At 48.7% G+C, this 22,353-nt stretch overlaps 2 protein-coding genes across 9 annotated transcripts in view; both read right to left on the reverse strand.

Moving 5' to 3' along the window:
• Positions 1-5,436, reverse strand: part of MED26 (mediator complex subunit 26) — a 41,337-nt gene extending 35,901 nt beyond the window's left edge. For 4 of the 8 annotated variants that reach the window (XR_005591408.1, XR_005591407.1, XM_039515438.1 and 1 more), the window contains exon 1: positions 5,065-5,436. Coding sequence is in view for 1 of the 8 variants with exons in the window: in XM_039515439.1 (XP_039371373.1) it covers positions 5,065-5,139 (75 nt within the window). In the remaining 7 variants the exon portion in view is untranslated. The remainder of the gene's footprint in view (positions 1-5,064) is intronic. The other 4 variants (XM_039515443.1, XM_039515441.1, XM_039515442.1 and 1 more) reach the window with 2 other exon arrangements.
• Positions 5,437-10,253: 4,817 nt separating this feature from the next.
• On the reverse strand, positions 10,254-14,110 carry SMIM7 (small integral membrane protein 7). Its single transcript, XM_039515473.1, has 5 exons — positions 13,971-14,110; positions 13,841-13,882; positions 13,413-13,465; positions 12,550-12,640; positions 10,254-11,904 (listed from the first exon to the last, which is right to left on the reverse strand). The coding sequence occupies exons 1-5, from the start codon at positions 13,994-13,996 to the stop codon at positions 11,889-11,891; spliced, it is 228 nt and encodes a 75-aa protein (XP_039371407.1). The 5' UTR covers positions 13,997-14,110; the 3' UTR covers positions 10,254-11,888.
• Between the last annotated feature and the right edge of the window lie 8,243 nt (positions 14,111-22,353).

A 22,353-nucleotide genomic window follows, 5' to 3' on the forward strand; every position in this document is an offset into this window, starting at 1 on the left:
AGAAAGCAACCAAGGTTGTTTTTTTTTTTTAATTATGAGTATTGATTCCAATGGTGGAGATAGTGCTGCAGCTCACAGTTTCCTTAGTTTCCAAAGCAATTTCCCTATGTGACTCTAATACACCAGGACTCAGATCTGCCAGAGACATCATCCAGGGTTGTTGTTTTTTCATGCGGGGGGGGGGGGGAGGAGGAAGACAAATACTTTCAAAACTCAGACTTTAAGGCCAAAAGGGACCATCATGATCATGTAGTCTGACCTACTACAGCAGGGGTCAGCAACCTTTCAGAAGTGGTGTGCCGAGTCTTCATTTATTCACTCTACCAGGCGCAGTGCAGCGGGAGAGGGAGCCTCCCGCCAGCATGTCCCTATAGCTCCTAGGTGGAGGGGCCATGGGCTCCACACACTGCCTGCGGTTCCTGGCCAATGGGAGCCGCAGAGCCGGTGCTTGTGGCGGGAGCCGCGCATGGAGCCCCCCTGGCCATTCCTCCCCCTAGGAACTGCAAGAACATGCTGGTCAGAGCCAGGTAGGGAGCCTGCCAGCCCCACCAACCCTCCCCTCTCCCAGCACCTGCGGAGCCCCCCGGGCCAACCCCCAGCCCAAGTTTTAGTTAGGAGTATATAGTAGAAGCCATGAACAGATCACAGGCCATGAACTTTTGTTTACTGCCCATGACTTTTACTAAAAATACCATGGCCCCCATCACCATCATATCCGAACACATCACCACAACTGCATTCCGAGCAACAGTAGCGCTGAAAATACACGCTCTTTTTATGTTAATTTTCATGGGTCTTGGCAAGTCTGGTGAGGGAGGGTAAAAAAAATTCACAGAATATTTACTTCCTAATTGGCAATTGTTATAATATGTTACAGAAAGCACTAATTCAACAGGTCTGTCATAAACTGTGCTAAGTTTACAGTTTAAAAAGACAAATGAATTATTTTAAATGGGAAACTAATTACATGACACTTGCTCAAATACAAGTTAAATAATTCTGAATTCCAAAACATTAGACAGAGCCCTAGAACAAAGAAGGTTCAGCAGAGCTAAAAACAAGTAACACTACTGCCAGAAGAAAGCCATTGGTACATAAATATTTTATTTTGACTGACAGTTTCTTCCCCACTAAATGGTTATTTTTGCACCTGTTAAAACCTTGAAAGTTGCACTAACATTGTATTATTCAGGCCAGGAAAGAGTTGAGGCAACTAATCCAGGGACGACTTGAATTTAACATATTGCTGACAATCAAGTGTGATTTTCTAAAAAACAGAAGGTGTATTATAGATTGGTATCTTCCCTCCTACAAGATCAAGGTTTTGATCCTTTTAATACTTCAAAGTCCTACATACACTGATTGACTGATGTATCTGACCTGATGGCAAAAGTAAGAAGTAGCCCCTTGATTCACTTTCCTTATAAACAAGCAAGTCCACACATTTTAGCCGCTGCACTCATCCAAAACTTCAGCATGAAACAAGTTGATGAGTAAATGCAGGACAAGAAATCTATCCATCTTCCTGAAGAATTTTACGTAGAAACTGACGTCAGAACTGTACAGTTTAACCTCATGACCGATATACTGACTCAGTCAGCAAATCCAAGATTCTGACATATGGATTGGCAGGCTGTCCAGCAAGCAGTAAGGAACCATATTTCACTTCATAAGGCTTTTTTGTTTATTTTCTCAACTGCCAGGCAATAAGATTATAGCCTGGCATCATCACTCCCGCCTGCCCCCTGAAAACTGCTCTCACTGAAACACCCCTTCAGAGTTCTTCATCAATAACTGAGATGGAGGTAAAAGAAAATTTACTATTTAGGGGCACTTCCTCCCCCAATACTCTACAGCACTCGCAGCATGCTTTGTCTAAATGTTTTCTATTTAAACTCTACCAAATGCCTATAGATTAATTTACTGTGTAAAATCAATGACATGAAGTTTTACAATTCTAATGAACTTCCATATTTTGGAACCATTAACTGTCAATCTCCAGCACTGCTGAGGGTCAGTGTACAGTACCTTTTAAAGCTGTTACCACAGGTTACAAAGGATGCACAGGAACAGAAGATTAAAGAAGCTAAATTACTTTAAAATAGTATGTGCTGCCCCTATGGCCTGTTAAACTGAAAGATCCAGATCTCATGAGTCTGTAGAGAGCACAGTATGCCAGACTTCATTTAAAACAATGCCGTAATAACTGCATTGGATGACAGCGAGGGTCAAGTACTGCATTCTTGGACAGCTCTATCTTTAAAATTTAAAATGTCTCAATAAGTAACATTACACCTCTACCCCGATATAACATGAATTCGGATACAACACGGCAAAGCAGCGCTCCAGGGGGGCGGGGCTGTGCACTCCGGTGGATTAAATCAAGTTCGATATAACACGGTTTCACCTATAACGTGGTAAGATTTTTTGGCTCCCGAGGACAGCGTTATATCAAGGTAGAGGTGTATTTATTTTATTAGAGGATCTTTTAGTCCAAGATCAGATGTACAGGACAATAAACTACTTGAGATATGGATTGGGTGATTTTTCTTTCGTGTTCAGATTACATGTATCACTTTCTGCAGCATCCTCAGAGCACCATCACTTCATTATCCCACTTTATTACTGCGATACATACATCTGCTCCTAATAAAAAGAGAGCTTCTCTAAGAGATGGGTATGTTTAGCTTGGGCTGAACTGAAATATCAAATTCCATCTACCCTATGGCAAGTGGAAAAGAGTCCTGCTCACCTGAGGTTGGCATAATGTATTGGGGTTTAGCATTAGACTTTGCGCATACTTAGGTTCCATCATAGCCAGTCTCAGATGTTATATGAACTGAACTCTACTTTGCAACTTACAGACTCTGATCTGCTGCTGATCCAAACTAGCCCTACAGCCCCTACACACCACTACTCTGAAACAGAAAATTAAGTACAAATTCTAAGTTTATTTACAGTAACAGGTAAAATGTACACCAGCTTCTCTGTGCTTATGCTGCATCCTCAAACTAGCTAATAAGCTTATCCTGTAGAAGAGGATAAAGCCAAAGCAAAGGCCAAGAATGTTTTACCCCCAACTGTAAAGAATTCAGGAACCCACAGCCTGCTTCTGCCCTAACCCACCCCAGAGATGACCCCAAAAGTTTCAAGGGCCCCATTGTCCTGTAATTCCAGATCAGGATCTTATCTGAGACACTAACCTGCATCAAATGAAGTCCCTAAGCATGGGAGCCTGTGGGTCAGGTAATAGCAGAAATGACAAGAAGCCCCTTCCAGGGTGTGCTACTGTGCAGTAGAGAGCAGAGGGATTTGCTGATGGTCTCCCCCCCCCCCCCCCCGCATGTGTAGATGTAGAGGAAGAAAGAGGGTGCAACACAGGATAAAGAAAGGGTGGGAGCCTTCCAGAGAGTCCAGTCAGGGCAGGGGTGCCAAAACCGCTGGAGAATACCCCTCCCCAAGGAGCTTTAATGGGGGTGAAGAAGGGAGAACTGCTGGGATGCCCCCTCGGGAGTGCAATCCAGCACTCAGAGCAGCCTCGGGACAGACACTGGTTGCTCTGCCGGCGCCTCCTTCCCCGCGGAGGCCGTCGTGTCCCAGCCACTCCTGGCCGGAAAGGTCCGTGTCCCGCCGCTTTCCCAAAGGAGCCAGACTAGGAAAACCCATTACAGATAGCCCAGAGCCCCCTGCAGGCCGCGCCAGAGCCTCGGTCTCGAGTACGGAGCGCAGTCCGGCACCACACCACATGGCCGGTTACCATCTGCCCGCGGTCCCCGCACCCCACAGCAATGCACTCACTGGGCAAGCCCGGCCCCTGGGGCAAAGGGATCAGCCCTCGAGAAACCCCCGGTCCTGGGGGCGCGGGAATCCCGGGCCCTCCCCCAGGGAAACGAAACAGCTCGGATTCCGGAGCATCCCAAGAAGGGAGCCAGGAAACCCAGGCTCCCCTTGCACCACCCGCGGCAGGAGCTTCCGGTAGAGGGCTGCTCCGCGAAGAGGGGACCCCGGGGAACCGACACGCGGGCTGCCTACGGGATAGGCGCCTCCCGGGAGACAAGAAAACAGGAGCTCGCAACAAACCTACAATGGTCACCCGTTCTCGGACGGCAGGGTCTGCAGCCACCCCGGGGGCAGCCCCCCCAGCCACCCGAGGGGGTGGGGTGCTGGGCCGGGGTGGGGGCAGCCCCCCCCCGAGGGGAGAGGGGGTGGGGTGCTGGGCCGGGCAGGGGGCAGCGCCCACCACCACCCGAGGGCAGAGGGGAAAGGGGTGCTGGGCCGGGCAGGGGGCCGGGCAGGGGGCAGCCCCCCCCACCCGAGGGGAAAGGGGAAAGGGGTGCTGGGCCGGGCCGGGGGCAGCCCCCCCCGAGGGCAGAGGGGGTGGGGTGCTGGGCCGGGCCGGGGGCAGCCCCCCCCACCACCCGAGGGCAGCGGGGTGCTGGGCCGGGCAGGGGGCAGCCCCCGAGGACAGAGGGGTGGGGTGCTGGGCTGGGCAGGGCAGCCCCGAGGGCAGAGGGGTGGGGTGCTGGGCCGGGCAGGCAGCCCCCGAGGGCAGAGGGGTGGGGTGCTGGGCCGGGCAGGGCAGCCCCGAGGGCAGTGGGGGTGGGGTGCGGGGCCGGGCCGGGGGCCGCCCCCCCCGAGGGCCGAGGGGGTGGGGTGCGGGGCCGGGCAGGGGGCAGCCCCCCCCGCCGAGGGGAGAGGGGGTGGGGTGCTGGGCTGGGCAAGGGGCAGCCCCCCCCCACCCCCCCGAGGGCAGAGGGGGTGGGGTGCTGGGCTGGGCAGGGGCAGCCCCGAGGGCAGAGGGGTGGGGTGCTGGGCTGGGCAGGGCAGCCCCCCCCGAGGGCAGAGGGGGTGGGGTGCTGGGCTGGGCAAGCGGCACCCCCCCCCCCCCGAGTGCTGAGGGGTGGTGGGCCGGGCAAGGGGCAGCCCCCCCAGCCGAGGGGAGAGGGGGTGGGGTGCTGGGCCGGGCAGGGGGCAGCCCCCCCCCCAGCCGAGGGGAGCGGGGGTGGGGTGCTGGGCCGGGCAGGGGGCAGCCCCCCCCGGGCGCGCGGCGTGGCCGGTACTCACATTACTCTGCGGGTCGATGGCCTGCAGCAGCCGGTCCCTGATCTGCTGCGGGGACGGGGCCGGAGCCGCTGTCATTGCCTGGGCGAAGCGGGGCGGCTGCGGCCGGGGCTGGCAGGCGGCAGGGCCGGGCCGGGCCGGGGCGGCGGCTCCTCACTCGCCGGCGGCAGCCTCCTCAGGGAGCCGCAGCCGCATGTTCGCTCCCCGCGCGGCGGGGGGAGCGGAGCTCGGAGCCAGGCGCGACCGCGAGGGGAGGGTCGAGGCGGCAGGACTAGGCCGGACCCGTCTGCTCCGCTCAGGGCCGAACTCAACTGTGGGCAGGACTCGCAGAGCCAGCCCCGCGCAAGGCACCATGGGACTCGCCCGACGCCGTCACGCACGGCGCCTCTGTGACGTCTAAAACGTACGCACAGGCACGTTGGGTGCTCAAGCTCGGTAGACGCTAAGGCGACCTGTTCCCAATACGCATGCGCGGCAGTGCATGGCGCCTGCGCCCTTCCCCCGCACGTTACTGGCCAGGGGGAGCGGGAAATACGGAGCCAGTGGTGGGGCGGCTCCAGCGTCTGCTGGGCTGCAGCGGAGCGACAGCGACGGAGGCAGCTGGCCCCTCCCCTTAGCCCCAGCAGCTGCTCCAGGCCCCGGCTTAGCCGCGGCACAGCCCAGGACCGAGGAGCAGCAGCAGGGGACGGGTAGGGCTGGAACACCCGGGGGCTGCAGGCCCAGGGGTGATGGCAGAGATGTATGGCCAGAGTAAACCCACGCGGAAACCAGCAAGGGTAATGTGACAGGTCAAGATTAAACAAAGTATTCCCAGAAGGCCAAGCTCCAGCTCTGGTTTGAGATGTGCACTTGTCCTGGCAATAACGGGGAAAAAATAGCCTCTGCCAATCCAGACAGCTAAGATTTTCTTTAATGCAAGATGCCCTCAGTAAAGAGAGTGAGTCTTTCGAGCTGAAAAGCAGATTATATAATAAACACTATTTGAAGAAAATGGCCATTACTAAAAACACACATTTCCATAATCTTCCTGCTGGCAGTAACCTCAAGAGAGCAATGGTGTTAGCCATAGCACACAACATAGTGTCTCTCTTGCATGCCGGTGCAATCTGAAGCAGTGCAAAAATTCTCAAACAGATTGGACCTCATTACAGTTAGTAAGATAAAACATACACATACACCCAGAATAATTTGAATCAGGTTACTTTCAAGGGCTTTAGTGCCCACAGATACATTCCTAAAGGTCCCTATTCTATTTGCATCAATTTTATATAAGCCATTGTCTACATCAAATCTCCATAACACATAACATTTTTAAACATCTGACAAAACTAAGCCCTACCACTAAATTGAATCTAAATACATAAAAACTAAAAGAAAGGCATCCCCAACAAGTCAAGCTATAGTGACGCTGCCAAAGAACCAAAGTTCTGGATAGGGGAGGAGAAAATCAATTTTATTCTCTCAGCAGCAGCTGCACTTGTTTAAAACCTCCTAAGAGTCTGTTTATGTTCTGGTGGCCTCTACTAGAAAAAGGAAATCTATAGATGCTACATAGTTCTGGAATGTTCATGAAGGAATTATATCTGGCATATAATCACTATCACACCTTGCTCCTATTAATTTGCTTTTTGGCTGCCTTTTGTGTGGTCACATTTGACCTCTCACATCTGAGAGATAGGCATATACTACTGGGCAAATGGTGATTTTTATACCTCTTACTTAATGAGGATTTCCACTGATTTTCATTGTAGTGGTTAAAATGATCAATGAAGCAACTGCTAGAGGCTGCATAGTTTAAGGCTCAAGGAAAGGACTGAGTTTACAAACTATGAAGAAAATTATATCTTGAGAGAACAGTTCTGAGACATAAGGCCTTATCTCAGAGGCCTCGTGTGAGGCCTGAGCTAAAGTATTAGTCAAAGTTTTGCTAACATAAAGCAAAGTCAGGCTGTGAACTAGGCCTTGCTCACAGAATTTGGCAACAGGACTGATATTGCCAAAACATTCCTAAGTAGTGTTAGGTACAAGAATATACATGCAAACACATTCCAGAAGGGTGGTATTAGAACACCCCAAAGATAATAGGAACATGCTGACCCATCTTAAAGATTAGGTCAGGATGATAGCATGATGGATAAAGATGTTTTGATCAAACCAACAGGTACAAGGCAATGGGTGGCACCCAGCTACATCAGAGGGTGGTACCCAGATACAAACAAGTTACATATTGCTCGATGTAACAGTGTATAAAAAGGTATCTCAGAGGGAGTGTCTTTGGCCAGCCTAGGGGGGAATGGAAAGTCCACCATTTATTGAGCTGCGTCCATTATCACGGGCATACGTCTTAGTATCCTTATAGAGTCTGCCAGGTGCTATTACCATGCTTCGTCAACAATAAACTTGGCCAGGTACCTTCGTACCTTAACGGATCCTGTGGTCATTGGACACTTTGACTGAGGTCTGCTGTGCCAACTACCTGCGCAGAGCTGAGACAGCACACAGAGAACACATACATGCAGCCAAACATCTAACAGTCATACTTGCACTATGTGCTCAGCTCTGTATAAGGCACAAATAAGAAACTCACAATCTAAAATTTCATTCCACACAAAAAGTAAAGCTGTGCCATAAATCCCACACTCTGAAAATCAAAGGGGTCACTAAGTGGTCTGCCACACTAATCAAGGATCTAAACTCTTGGGTTCTCTGTAAGAATAAGTAGTTCAAAGCAAAAAAATTTAATCAGTTTCAGTGCAACAGTGTATAACTGCAATGGTAATGCATGTGAACATTTCATTATTACACTTATAGCATCCACTAAAGTGACTACTATCAATGCTTCATTGCATATTGTCAAGTATCAGAGGGGTAGCCGTGTTTGCTGCTTTTACAGATCCAGACTAAGAGTCTTGTGGCACCTTATAGGCTAACAGATGTTTGGGAGCATGAGCTTTTGTGGGTGAATACCCACTTCGCGGATTTCACCCACGAAAGCTCATGCTTCCAAACATCTGTTAGTCTATAAGGTGCCACAAGACTCATTGCATATTATCCATTTAGCCATAATATGGTTTATTATACATATATTATAGTTAGTATAGAAGAGCTCTGTGTAACTTGAAAGCTTGTACCTTCTACCAACACAAGTTGGTCTAATGAAAAATATTACCTCACCTACCTTGTCTTTGTAATATAGTTTGGCATATTTGTAGTGTTCATATAGCTTGAACGTTTTCTACCTCCTAAATTAGAACACATTGAAAAGTGTTACTTAGAGAAGAGAATGCAACTTGTTCTACATGGAATTGACCAGAACTTTAGTTACACCTACAAAACATTGCTCTGAAAAACATAAAAATCAAGAGAATGGTGGGCACAAAATAGAGCTGAGCTGATGACTGAGGGGATCTCTAGTGGATTATTCATAAACTGTAGGACCATCATCTTCAATACACTGAAGAGTTCAATAAAAATTAGTGTGGAAATACTTTAAGAGTCATGGATTCTAAAAACAGTACATTTTAATTGGATGCTATCCCCTGCATATCATGGAAAGGACAGCATCTCTCCCCTTTTCAACAGATGTGCATGGGACAACTGAACTTTTAAATATAACCCCACCCTACAGGTTATTCTTTGCAAACTGAAATATCTCAAGATCCTTGCCAATCCTGGCTAGAAGAGCAGGAGGGAGATTTTAATGTTCTCTTAGTAAAGGCAAAGGCCAGCTGCCCTTAGACAGGCATTAGAGAGACCCATTCTCAAGAATGCAACATTCATTACTGCCAACTTTCTAACCTATATGTTATAATAGTTAATTGTCAAGGTGCTCACAGCCTCTGTAATGGCATATTTTTATGACTTGGTTTTGTAGGAGAAAGCAATCCTGGGAGTAGCCACATCTTCATCCCATGGTTTGGTTTCAGACAGGACTATAACAGACATAGAATTACTCTCAAAATACCTGAATTATTCAACCAGATGACAAAGCATGATCTTGTCTTCTCTCACCACCCCTCCAACCCGTCCTGTAGTTGTCATCTGCTCTTGTCCTTACCTTAATTTAGGTCCCAATTTGCTTAAAAACATTGTACTCATCAGAAGTCCCATTGAACTCAATGGGACTAATGTGCATGCAGTTAAACCCATGCATAAATGTTTGCAGGTTCAGAGCCTGAAACTGAAAATTCTTCAGGGATTCTATTTTTATGTGCAGTGCTTTATCAAACACCACCAGTGCTGTATAACAACTTTACTTTTCCCATATTTTCTAGGAAAAGATTAAATACACACACAAGTTAAAAAAAAAGGCAGTAGGGCATGGGCTATATACAATTGGAAAAGAGTTACAAAAGAGCATTAAAATAGGGTCTGGTTCATTTAGAGTTAGCCTGGGGCTGCAAGCATTCCTGTGTGCTACAGACCTCTCAGCAGAAATCCTTCCCAATTTATCAATATAGGTAGATTGCTGCAATTCATTCTGGTTCGGGCTACCCCCAACAAAGGCTCAAAAACTTCAGGTAGAGCGGAATAAAGCTGCTCCTCTTCACTAAGCACTTTCTGGAGCACATAATACAGTACCTATGTACTACCTACTATACAGTGCAAGGTATTAATTATAGTCTATAGACTAGGACCCACTTATCAGAGTCTTCTCTCTCCTTCTCTGAAGTTACAACCCCCTGGATTCCTCTCCATTCTAGGAGTTAAATTTCATGGTTGGTATCAGGCTCTTCACAGAGGACAGCCTATGCATGTGGGACCTGATCATTCCAGAGATGAAGTTTAGGGAGCTTCTGGGCACAGTGTAAAATTTGCTTTCTTAGGCAAGCTTCCTGATTTGACTGGCCAATAAGAACTAGGACTGTGAGGGTTCCACTGCTGGGCTTTTTATAACAAACAGCTATTTCTTTATCCCTTAATTATTTTAGTTATAGAGGACACCAAAGCTACTTACCAACGGAGGCCAATATCAATTCATAAATAAAAATAAATAAATGCTGGAGAAAAAGAGTCACAATTACAGGACAAACCAATTAACTCTTAGACCTTCTCAGCAGTTCTACAATGAAACTGACTCTTGCTAGTCGACTCTACTAGGAGCTAACAGAAAACCAAGCAGCTTTAACCCTCTAAAAATAAAACTACTCTCTTCAAATCCATTTACATATTACCCACCAGAGCTCAACAGGGATGTATAATCTGAGCCATTTTTATTGAAACTTCCAGTGCTGGTTTGGGAGATGAACAATTTACACACACAATCACCAACACTGATTTAAGAAGTCTGATTACACTAAATTTGGTAACTATCTTAGATGTGTGCTATGAATCTAGAACATGCATATGGCATATTACATATCAACTGATAAAAACAGGTTATCATTTAATTGATATTTAAATTACAGAAGCTATAAAAACCTTAATTACATTGAGCACTTTTGCATGAAAGAAATGTGAATATTGTAACAAGATAGTGCACTAATAGCAAGTACAAAAATATGTTGACATACAATAACTCCCTTAGGCCTAAATTAAATGTTTACTTAAATGCTGTTTTACCACATAACTTGGAAAACCCGAAGAGAAAGAAAAAAAGACTGAAGAATTAATTATTCTTAAAAATTTATTTTCAGCCTGTTCTGATGCGTAGATTCTCATAATACTTGGAAGTTAGTTTAAGATCTCAAGACCTGTTACTTCTTTTGATGATGAATTTGTGTTTTTTTAACCCACAGGTTCTTTGGAGCATGTTCCTGAGCTTCTGGACCTTCTTTATTGGAATTTAATTGTATAAACAACAGTGTCTGTATAGTCATTCTCCGTTATTTCAACTTCAAGGACATTTATAACCAACTTGGGAAAGGCTTACTTCTGGTGGCCTCTACTCTACTAACTCCATATCTACAAAATCTACCTGTCTCGGTATGTAGATTCTCTAGAGCAGTTTGCAGGAAAATACTATCTTTGATATAGTGAACAACATTCTTCGCCTCCCCCGATAAGTTATTCCTTTATTGCGCAGCCCCTGACATCCAGATATTTAGAGTGCTACGCAGCTCTCTATAGTCAGATACAAAACTAGCAATCATTAAAATTACAGCAATATAACATTGTTTTGCTTAACTTTATAAAAATGCCTTACAAATGGCAAAATTGGTCTCAGACAATAGAGCAGTGGCTCCTCAAATAGCCTATATTATGCTATAATGGACTAAGAGCAAAGAGTGACTGAAAGCAGAGATTCTTGTGACCATCAGATGTTGTTGTAGTTCTACAGTACACCAAGCATCATGTTGCTGGGCCAGCAACATCATTTAGAAGTTATTTATATATGCTAGAAAACTTGAACAATTTTGCTTTGAGCATCAAGGTTGGTAGCCCTAAAAGCGGACACACCCATAGAGGCAAGCTAGAGGAGAGTGTACACATGGGTCAACGTGTTTGCTATTAGTCCAATATTTATTGGGGTCTGTTGAAAAAAAGATATGAAAAAAGTCCCAAGAGTCAGCCCACACTTTTGATAACTATGGTCCAGGAGGGTCAGTTTGTGTGTCTAACAACCATGAAAGTGCTCCCCACCGTTTAACAAGAAGCTACTTTCATTTACGTAATAATCACACCATTTTACAATCTGCGCAAGCATATGAATGTGTCCTATCCCTTTAACATTTAGGACTTTGCATAAAAGAACAGACCAAAATTCTTTGTGGGTATTTTGAAAACATTGCAGCCTTTTACTTTATGGAAAGGTCATGTTTCCAGCTGAAAACCTCCTCCAAGTTACCAGATAAAGACTGCTCTCCAAACAGGTTTCTGGGTGACTTTCACGATCCAAACAACCTAGCAGATATAACAGAAAATACAATAGTTGAGAATTGGGTATAACTGTACACTAGTCATCCAATTAAATGTCACTACAGCCAGAAGAGAGATTAATACATATCTGGGTAGAAATTCTGCTTTCCCATTCATTGGACCATATCGCTACACAGGTGAAAAGCTAGCAGATATTTTGCCAGCCTGTCCATTGAGACTGAGCATGACGCTTAAATCCAGGGTTTTGAGAGGCAGCATGAAGGTATCTGCAAGGCCACGAAGCTGGCCTAGCTCAAGCGGTTGGCTTTTCTGTGTGAGAGTTTGTTTGGTTTTTTACATTCAAGACAATACTAACATCATTTGCCTCGGTCTTCCAATATAGCTGACATGTTTAAGCAACCCACGGTAAGAAGCACTAGATTCAAGTTTGGATCTCTTACAGAGATCTGAACAGAGAAACTAAATTCACCATGCATTATGAGTTCCATTATCATTAAGTGACAAGGTCAGTGAACATCTCTTTGCAGATCAAAGTTGAAACAAATGAGGCTCAACAGCAGCCCAAAACAAAAGAAGACAGAGGGATCAAAAGAGGAGTTAGGAACAAAACCAAGATGCCTAACTTCAGAAAAAAATTATAACAATGAGATCCTATCTGGTTCTACTTACACAATCATGCAAAACATCATGAAGATGTTCCACAAGGCAATGAAGATTCGAAAGTACCTGAGACTCAACAAGAACTCCCTGATATTGTCACCTAGAAAATCAAAGGAAAAACCCTTTAGCAAATACAGACACGCACATTTACACTTTACATTTTCAATATTAACTGAAACATGTCATCAGCTGTTAGTTCAAAATAAAAACTGAATGTTACAAAGGACAAAAGAGAAATGGCGATTTTGGAGGGGATGGCCACTATCTAGTTCAGTCTGTCACTAACATGAACACTTACATAGGTCTAGAATGAACAGTGAAAACAAGGAAAAGAAACCAGAAGATAGGTCACGTCCCATTCCAAAAAAAGGAAAAGGACAGCTGTCATGGCCACATATTATAGTATGTGGTCTTCCCAACTCAATCACTCATCATAATGAGGATAAATACATAGGGGCAACTTAAAGGCACAAACATTAATGAGGAAATCAGCACATAAAGGCACTGAGTTCTTCTGCAGCATAGATGCCAGTGTCCAAAAATGCAGGAGAGAATGTACACTGTAAATCTTATGAGTGCTTCTCCAAGTCACAGTTCTAAGTGGAAGAGCAGTGCCTGCAAAGCCCCTAGATAAATGCAGTTCTGTCAAGTTGTAAGCAGAGATTGGTGAGCCAGTTACTCTAGCTATAGATGGATCAGTGAAGTCGTATTTGGGTGTCTCAGAAATAGGTTCATGTTAAGCACTTTTGTCTTAGAGGTTTCCCATATAGATTTGATTAATCAGAGGGAAGCCACCTGTATGAACAAAGTGCTGCATTCACAGCTATCTGTGTAGCGCCCACGCTGAGGTGTTCACTCATTGAGCCTATTACCCGTAGTTGGCTCCCTAGACTCTTCACCGAAGCCCTGAGTGTCTTTCTTCTTCCTGCAGGGACACACGAGTTATTTCCACGTTGCTCTGAGCAGACGCGCATTATCAGTACCACCAACCCCAGGATTTAGGACCAGACAATTAATCTAGCAGGAGTTTGAATGTGGTGCAAAGCCACAGAGCCCTGGGGGGGGGGTGGAAGCCCGGGGGGGGGGGGTCAGGATTCCCCTGGCTGACGCTGCCACACGACGGGGAGCACATTACTTCCCCTCTGCAGTAGGGACGCCACGGGCACCCGGGACGGAGGGAGGGCAGCAGCGCCCGGCGAGCGGGGGAGACGCGGGTTCGCAGGAGGACCCCAGCGGCGCCCCGGGCAGCAGCTGGTTACGGGAGGGCCCGGCCGGGGGCCGCCCCTCCCCCCACACTCACAGCCTGAAGTTTAACACGGCGCCGGCGTTCATCAGCAGCGTCCTAAGGGGGGGAGAGAGAACGCGGGTTAGAGCCGGTGCGAGCCGGGCCCGCCCCCCGCTGTCCCCCCGACCCCTCCCCTTCCCGGTACCCGCAGAGCAGCAGGTCCCCGATCATCGCGGCAGCTTCCGGACCGGAACCGGAAAGTGTCGGCTACAGGTCATCGCGGGCGCGCCCCCGCGCGCGCCCCCGGCGTCCAAGCTCCGCCGCGACCTCCTCGCTTGGCCGCCAGGGGGCGTTACAGGGGCGGGGCCTGTCTGCTCTGGGCGGGGACACCCGCGAGGGCACCGCTAGGGGAGAGCCGGTCCTGACTGGGGGGGGGGGCGCGGAGCCCAGGGTCCTCCTGCCCCCCCCCAGCCCTGGGGATGGAGCCCGGGAGTCCCGGTCCCGCTGCCTTCCCTCGGGCTGGGCACGGAGCCCAGGGTCCTCCTGCCCCCCCCCAGCCCTGGGGATAGAGCCCGGGAGCCCCGGTCCCGCTGCCTTCCCTCGGGCGGGGCGCGGAGCCCAGGGTCCTCCCCCCCCCCAGCCCGGGGGATAGAGCCCGGGAGTCCCGGTCCCGCTGCCTTCCCGCGGGCGGGGCGCGGAGCCCAGGGTCCTCCTGCCCCTCCCAGCCCTGGGGATAGAGCCCGGGAGCCCCGGTCCCGCTGCCTTCCCTCGGGCTGGGCACGGAGCCCAGGGTCCTCCTGCCCCTCCCAGCCCTGGGGATAGAGCCCGGGAGTCCCGGTCCCGCTGCCTTCCCTCGGGCGGGGCACGGAGCCCAGGGTCCTCCTGCCCCCCAGCCCTGGGGATAGAGCCCGGGAGGCACGGAGCCCAGGGTCCTCCTGCCCCCCAGCCCTGGGGATAGAGCCCGGGAGTCCCGGTCCCGCTGCCTTCCCTCTGGCTGGGCACAGAATTAGAGGAAGGAAGATGCACCTTGTTGAATGTGAAGAATTAAATCTTTATCCCATGTTGGATAACTTGGGTTAATTACAGAGGGAAACATGGCCTAATGGTTAAAGCTCAGGAGTGGGAATTGGGACTCATGTTCTATTCCCAACTCTGCTAGGAACATGCTGTGACGGTACCTCCCATAAGGCTTTATGGAAATATGCTTAGAATGTGTTTTATGCTACATATGCCATGTAACATATCTCAAAGGTTATGATCTACTGAATGTATTAATCCTATTTGTATGCATGTATCATTGTATTAGAAGTTATGAATGTTGGCTGTGTACTGGCTTGATTTCTAAATAACCTTAGTAGAGCATTCGGTCAGTTCCTGGAGAAAGGAATGCTGAAATTAAGTACCTAATCAAGAAACACTTAGAGGACAATGGATCTTGGAATGTTCCAATCCACATAAGAAGTCTACTTGAGGACATTCAAGTAGACTTGAGTCATGCACGGACATGTGACTTGCCCGGGTGACTCCTAAACTCCATCTTGGAGCTGGACTTTGCATAGGAGTGAGGAGGGGGTCTCCACCCACAAGCAAAAGTCTATTTCAGTAAGTCCCCAACTTTTCCGGGTGGCAGGCGCCGGACAACGAGCCACCGAGGACCGTGGTCGGCGGACAAGCATCCACCAAAATGCTGCCAAGAAGCGGCAACGTCAAAAGGCGTCACTGCCGAAATACCACCGAAAATCAGCGGCATTTCGGCGGCAACGCCTTTTGATGACGCCTCTTTTCGGTGGCATTTCGGCGGATGCTTGTCCGCTGGCCAGTACGCGGGCGCACATAGATGCCCCGGCAGGCACCACGGCACCCGTGGGCACCACGTTGGGGACCACTGGTCTATTTAAACCCCTGGGAAACCCCTCCATTTGGTCTTCAGCTGGCTAAAGAGAGCATCTCCACCCCCCCAGGATACTTGGAAGAAACTGGAAAGGGCAGTGACTGCAAGGGGTGTGAGTGATTGCTGGACCCAGGCTAAAAGGAGATTAGTCTGTAAAAGGAAGCATTCTGGAACTGGTGAGGATCTTATCTGTATTCAGTTTGATTAGACATAGATTTGCGCATTTTATTTTATTTTGCTTGTGACTTACTTTGTTCTGTCTGTTACTACTTGGAACCACTTAAATCCTACTTTCTGTATTTAATAAAATCACTTTTTACTTATTAATTAACTCAGAGTATGTATTAATACCTGGGGGAGCAAACAACTGTGCATATCTCTCTATCAGTGTTATAGTGGGCGAACAATTTATGAGTTTACCCTGCATACGCTTTATACAGGGTAAAACTGATTTATTTGGGTTTAGACCCCATTGGGAGTTGGGCATCTGAGTGTTAAAGACAGGAACACTTCTGTTAGCTGCTTTCAGGTAAACCTGCAGCTTTGGGGCAAGTAATTCAGAGCCTGGGTCTGTGTTGGAGCAGACGGGAGTGTCTGGCTCAGGAAGACAGGGTGCTGGGGTCCCAATCTGGCAGGGAAAGCAGGGGGCAAAAGTAGTCTTGGCACATCGGGTGGCAGCTCCCGGGGGGGGGGTCTGTGATCCAACCCGTCACACATGCCTTTAGTATCTCACTTCCCCTCTCTGTATTTCAGTTTCCCCTTAATCAAGGGTTAATATTAGGACTGTCAAGCAATTAAAACAATCACACTGAATAATAAAATACCACTTATATAATTTTTTTATGTTTTCCATTTTCAAATATATTGATTTCAATTACAACGCAATATAAAGTGAGCACTGTTCACTTTATTTTTATTACAAATATTTGTACTATAAAAACAAAATAAATAGTATTTCTCAATTCACTTAATACAAGTACTGTAATAATCTTTTTATCATGAAAGTTGAATTCACAAGTGTAGAATTATGTACAAAAAATAACTGAATTCAAAAATAAAACATGGTAAAACTTTAGAGCCTACAAGTCCACTCAGTCCTACTTCTTCTTCAGCCAATCGCTCAAACAAACAAGTTTGTTTACATTTGCAGGAAATAATGCTGCCTGCTTCTTGTCCACAATGTCACCTGAAAGTGAGAACAGGCATTCGCACTGTTGTAGCCGGCGTTGCAAGATATTTACATACCAGATGCGCTAAAGAGTCATATTTCCCTTCATGCTTCATCCACCATTCCAGAGGCCATGTGTTCATGCTGATGACAGGTTCTGCCTGAGAACAGTCCAAAGCAGTGCAGACCAATGCATGTTAATTTTCATCATCTGAGCAGGGCCAGATTAACCTTTTGTGGGCCCCCATGGGGGCAATGGAGGGGGTTGGGCCAGCCAGGGGCATGGCATAGCAGGGGCGGCCCCGCTCTGCCCAGCCAAATGCAAGGGCACTATTTACTAACCAGCAGTTATCAGACACACAATGGCCTGCCCAGCCTTGTGCTGCCAGCGTGCCCCTTCTCCTGGGAGGTGGGTCCACGCTGTGCCACACGTCCCCCCACCCAATACCAGAACACACACCCCCGATTCCCTGTGGCCAGAGCGCTGCTGGATATGCTATGCCCGGTGTCCTCCCCAGACCCTGCCACAAATACACAGTGCCCTGCACACCACCACCTCTGCCCAGAGCCCCCTGCCCAGCACCCCACACGGAACCCCCACTCCCTAGTGCCCCAACACACAGAGATCTTCCCCGCCCCCTCACAGCTGAGCACTCCCACCCAGGCCCTCCAGAGACCCACTCCCCCACACCCTGCCTCCCTGCAGGAGGTGACTGTGTCTGCTGGACGGCACTGTCAGTGCAGCCAGGGCTGGTCCTGAGACAGGGAATCGCTCTGGGCCTTTGGGAGTGGCATGATCAGCCAGGCCAGGGCCTGCCCCAGGTGGGCTCCTTTAGGACCCACTTGCCTGGAGAGGCCCAGCCAAGCCCCCCAGACTATCCCCACCAACTGGCCAAGACTGGCCAGGCTTCTGTACCAGTCCCAGGCGGCTCAGCTCCAGGGAGACAAGTGGGACCCCACAGGTGATGGGAAGCAGAGATGGCCTGGAGCCAGTGGTGCACTGGGATCCCACCAGGAGGCAGAGAGAAGCCAGTGGGTGGGGCCAGAAGGTGGAGAGGAGCCCTTGGCCAGCTGGCAGGCAGCCAGAGAGAAGCAAGTGATGGGCGGGGGGAGCCAGCGAGGTCTCAGGGCTCAGTCCAAGCAGAGCAGGATGGGACCCCTTCTGAGTATGGGCCCAGCTCCATGGCCCACTGGCAGTCAGATGCCACCAGCAGAAGGTTGATTTTCTTTTTCATTGGTTCGGGTTCTGTAGTATCTGCATTGGAGTGTTGTTCTTTTAAGACTTCTGAAAGCATGCTCCACACCTCATACCTCTCAGATTTTGGAAGGCACTTCAGAGTCTTAAACCTTAGGTCAAGTGCTGTAGCTATCTTTAGAAATCTCACATTGGTACCTTATTTGCGTTTTGTCAAATCTGCAGCGACAGTGTTCTTAAAACGAACAACATGTGCTGGGTCATCATCTGAGACTGCTATAACATGAAATAAATGTCAGAATGTGGGTAAAACAGAGCAGGAGACATACAATTCTCCCCCAAGGAGTTCAGTCATGAACTTAATTAACGCATTATTTTTTTAACACGCATCATCAGCATGGAAGCATGTCCTCTGGAATGGTGGCCGAAGCATGAAGGGACATATGAACGTTTAGCATATCTGGCATGGCAATGCTGGCTACAAAAGTCCTATGGGAATGCCTGTTCTCACTTTCTGGTGACACTGTAAATAAGAAGCAGGCAGCGTTATCTCCCATAAATGTAAACAAACTTGTTTGTCTTAGCAATTGGCTGAAGAAGAAGTAGGACTGAGTGGACTTGTAGGCTCTAAAGTTTTACATTGTTTTATTTTTGAATGAAGTTATTTTTTGTACATAATTCTACATTTGTAAGTTCAACTTTCATGATAAAGAGATTGCACTATGGTACTTGTATGAGGTGAACTGAAAAATACTATTTATTTTGTTTATAATTTTTACAGTTCCAATATTTTTAATAAAAATAATAATATAAAATGAGGACTGTACACTTTGTATTCTGTGTAGTTATTGAAATAAATATATTTGAAAATGTAGAAAAAATCCAAAAATATTTAATACATTTCAATTTGTAGTCTATTGTTTAATTGTGATTAATTTTTTTTAGTTAATCGCGTGAGTTAACTGCGATTAATCGACATTCCTAGTTAATATTTAGTTGCCAGGGATTGAATGTCTTAATTTGCTGTAATCTGCTCAGGTGGAAAGTGCTATAGACACATACAATATAGTTAATAGTATCACAGAACCCCTCAGCGATAGAGCAAATAACATTTTAATTCTCTTAGAAATTGGAGGATTTAGAAACAAACTTTTTCACCAAGTCATTTATACTATACAAAATGTAGATAGACCCTACTATGGACTCTTATTTTAAACACAAAAAATTAAAGCTATTTTTCTTCCTTATGTTTATGTGTCCTTTGATGATTCTTGATGTTACAGTACAATGTTGATGTTCTCAAAGAGAAAGATGCTTTTTCTTTTATGTTGAATAAGTACATGAAAATATTTCTGTCTTATAACCTTAGCTAAATGTCATAGTCCTATCCAGCAAAGACTTACCCACCTGCTTAAACATACAGTCCTATTAAGTTTAATGGGACTACTCAAAATTACATTAATAGGACTATTTAAAATTAAGCTTGTGCCTAAGCACCTTCACAGGAACAGAGCTATATAAGTAGGTTTAAAATATGCAGGACTATATATACACCTAAGGTTTTCGATATACATGTTAAATATACAGTGCCCTATGCATATAGGGTGCTATATTAAAATGTTAAATATGAATGTTGACAGTAGAGTTACCCAGGGCCGCCCAGAGGATTCAGGGGGCCTGGGGAAAAGTGGGAGAGCTGCAGTGTTTGTACTCACCCGGTGGCGCTCTGGGTCTTCAGCAACACTGAAGGGCCCCCCGCCGCTGAAATGCTGCCGAAGACCCGGACCGCCGCTAGGACAGGGTTCACGGGGCCCCGCAGCAAATTGCCCCACATCGCCCCCCCCCCCCCCCGGCAGCCCTGGAGTTACCCTCCTTAGGATGCCTCCATTTGACCTTGTGTATCAGTAAGTGTGAGGAAGGCTCTTTCTGTCAGGAGAAAGTGCAGCGACCTACTGAATTATGTAACTAGTTTTAATGAGAAAACAGCTTGTTGATCAGGAATGTGGGTTCTGTGCCAGGCACTGGTCTCTTCTCACACTGAGTACATGTATAATACACAACAGTTTAGTCTGGCTTCAGTACTTTACTGATTTCAGCCATTCATTTTTAATTGTTTATTTTGGGATGAGGTGGATGGTCTTCTAATGTCCCCCTTATTTTTAATCCTCTTCCCACCACTCTTGGGGAAGTAGCTGGATGCAGGGCCTAGCACAGTTATTGCAAGTGGGGCTAGACCACCCTATTTGTGGTTCTTTCAGAATCTGCTGTCCCTAGGAAACCTTTTCCCAATAGCCCAGTACAGACTTCACTCTGCTGTTGCAGCCACAAGCAGAGCACTTCCCCTGAGGCTTGTGATACACATTCAAAAGCAAATCCTGCAGTGAAAGGAGCTAGACCTAGTTGCCACTTTGCATAACTCAGCAGCAACAGAAACATCATTTGCATAGGTCACACTTAGGGGCAGCATCAGGGATGGGCTGGCATGGGGACTAGCAGCACTGGAATAGAATGGGGAAGAGCCTGGTAGGATGAGATGGGAGTGTCTGATCGGATGGGAGCAGCAGGCCTAGGATACTGTGAACAGGACCCAGTGGGAAGGGGAACAGTAGCCTTGGGATGAGATCAGAAGTGTGTGATGGGATGGAGTATTTTGTCACACAATGCACAGTCAACCTGTGGAACTCTTTGCCAGTGGATGTTGTGAAGGCCAAGACTATAACAGGGTTCAAAAAAGAACTAGATAAATTCATGGAGGATAGGTTGGTCCATCAATGGCTATTAGCCAGGATAGGCAGGGATGGTGTCCCTAGCCTCTGTTTACCAGAAGCTAGGAATGAGAGACAGGGGATGGATCACTTGATGATTACCAGTTCTGTTAATTCCCTTTGCGGCACCTGGCATTGGCCACTGTCAGAAGACATGATACTGGGCTAGATGGACATTTGGTCTGACCCAGTATGGCCGTTCTTATGTTCTTATGTAATTGGTAGTGCTCGATGCAGTGGGAGATGTTTCCCAGCAGCTAAATGAGCTCCATCTGTCTCCACCCGCAGAGACAGGGATTCATCTGTATGGGTTCCTGACACACAGTTGGGAGGGCAGAAGAGTGGGGCTGCCTGGACAGGTGAACGGAAGGCAGGGTGGAGGGTTCTGTGCCCTAGGGGCAGGGAAGTCAGCTGGGGGGTGGGGGTGGGGTGTCTGATCCCTGGAGGTGGAGAATTTGGTCAGGAGAGGGATCAGTGCTGGGGGGATGAGGCGTTAGCTGAGGGTGGGGGGGCAGAAGGGGGGTCTGTGCCTGGAGACAGGAGGGCAATCGGGGTGCAGGGGAGTGACTGAGACTGTACCTTGGGGGTGGTCTGTGGGAGGAGTTGGCCAAGGGTGTGTGTGCCCAAGGATGGAGATGTCTGTGCCTGGGGGATGTGGAGCTGGTCGAGAGGGTCTGTGCCCGGAGATGGGGGAAGCAGTTGGTGTATGTGTGTACCCTGGGGAGGGTCTGTACCCGGGGGAAGAGAGGAGCTGGGCAGCAGGTTCTGCACCCAGGGACAGGGCAGGGCTCTGTGCCCAGGGATGGGGGTCTTTGCCAGAGGTATGAGAGGAGCTGGCCAGGGAGGTGTCTGTGCCAAGGGATGGGGTTGTCTGTGCCCGGGGATGGGAGGGCAGTCGGGGGGGATATCAGTACCTGGGGGGCAATCTGTGCCTGGGGGACGTGGAGCTGGTCGAGCAGGTCTGTGCCCAGAGATGGGGAAGATGGTTTGGGGGGGGTACCTGGGGAGGGTCTGTGTCCGGGGCCGGGGGGACGAGAGGAGCTGGGCAGCAGGTTCTGTGCCCAGGGATGGGAGGAGCTGGGCGGCAGGTTCTGTGCACAGGGTCTGTGCCCGAGGACAGGAGGAGCTGGGTGGCGGGTTCTGTGCACAGGGTCTGTGCCCGGGGACAGGGGCTTATGCCAGGGAACGGGAGGAGTTGGGCGGCGGGTTCTGTGCACAGGGTCTGTGCCCCGGGATGGGAGGAGCTGGGTGGCGGGTGCTGTGCCCCAGGACAAGAGGAGCTGGGCGGGTTCTGTGCACACGGTCTGTGCCCGGGGATGGGAGGAGCTAGGCAGCGGGTTCTGTGTCCGGGGACGGGAGGAGCTGGGCGGCGGGTTCTGTGTCTGGGGACGGGAGGAGCTGGGCGGCGGGTTCTGTGCCCGGGGACGGGAGGAGCTGGGCGGCGGGTTCTGTGCCCGGGGACGGGAGGAGCTGGGCGGCGGGTTCTGTGCCCGGGGACGGGAGGAGCTGGGCGGCGGGGTCTGTGTCCAGGGACAGGAGGACCCGGCCCCGCAGCCCAGAGCGCGGCGC

Source organism: Mauremys reevesii, linkage group 26, assembly GCF_016161935.1.
Source record: "Mauremys reevesii isolate NIE-2019 linkage group 26, ASM1616193v1, whole genome shotgun sequence".
Classification (NCBI taxonomy): domain Eukaryota; kingdom Metazoa; phylum Chordata; order Testudines; family Geoemydidae; genus Mauremys; species Mauremys reevesii.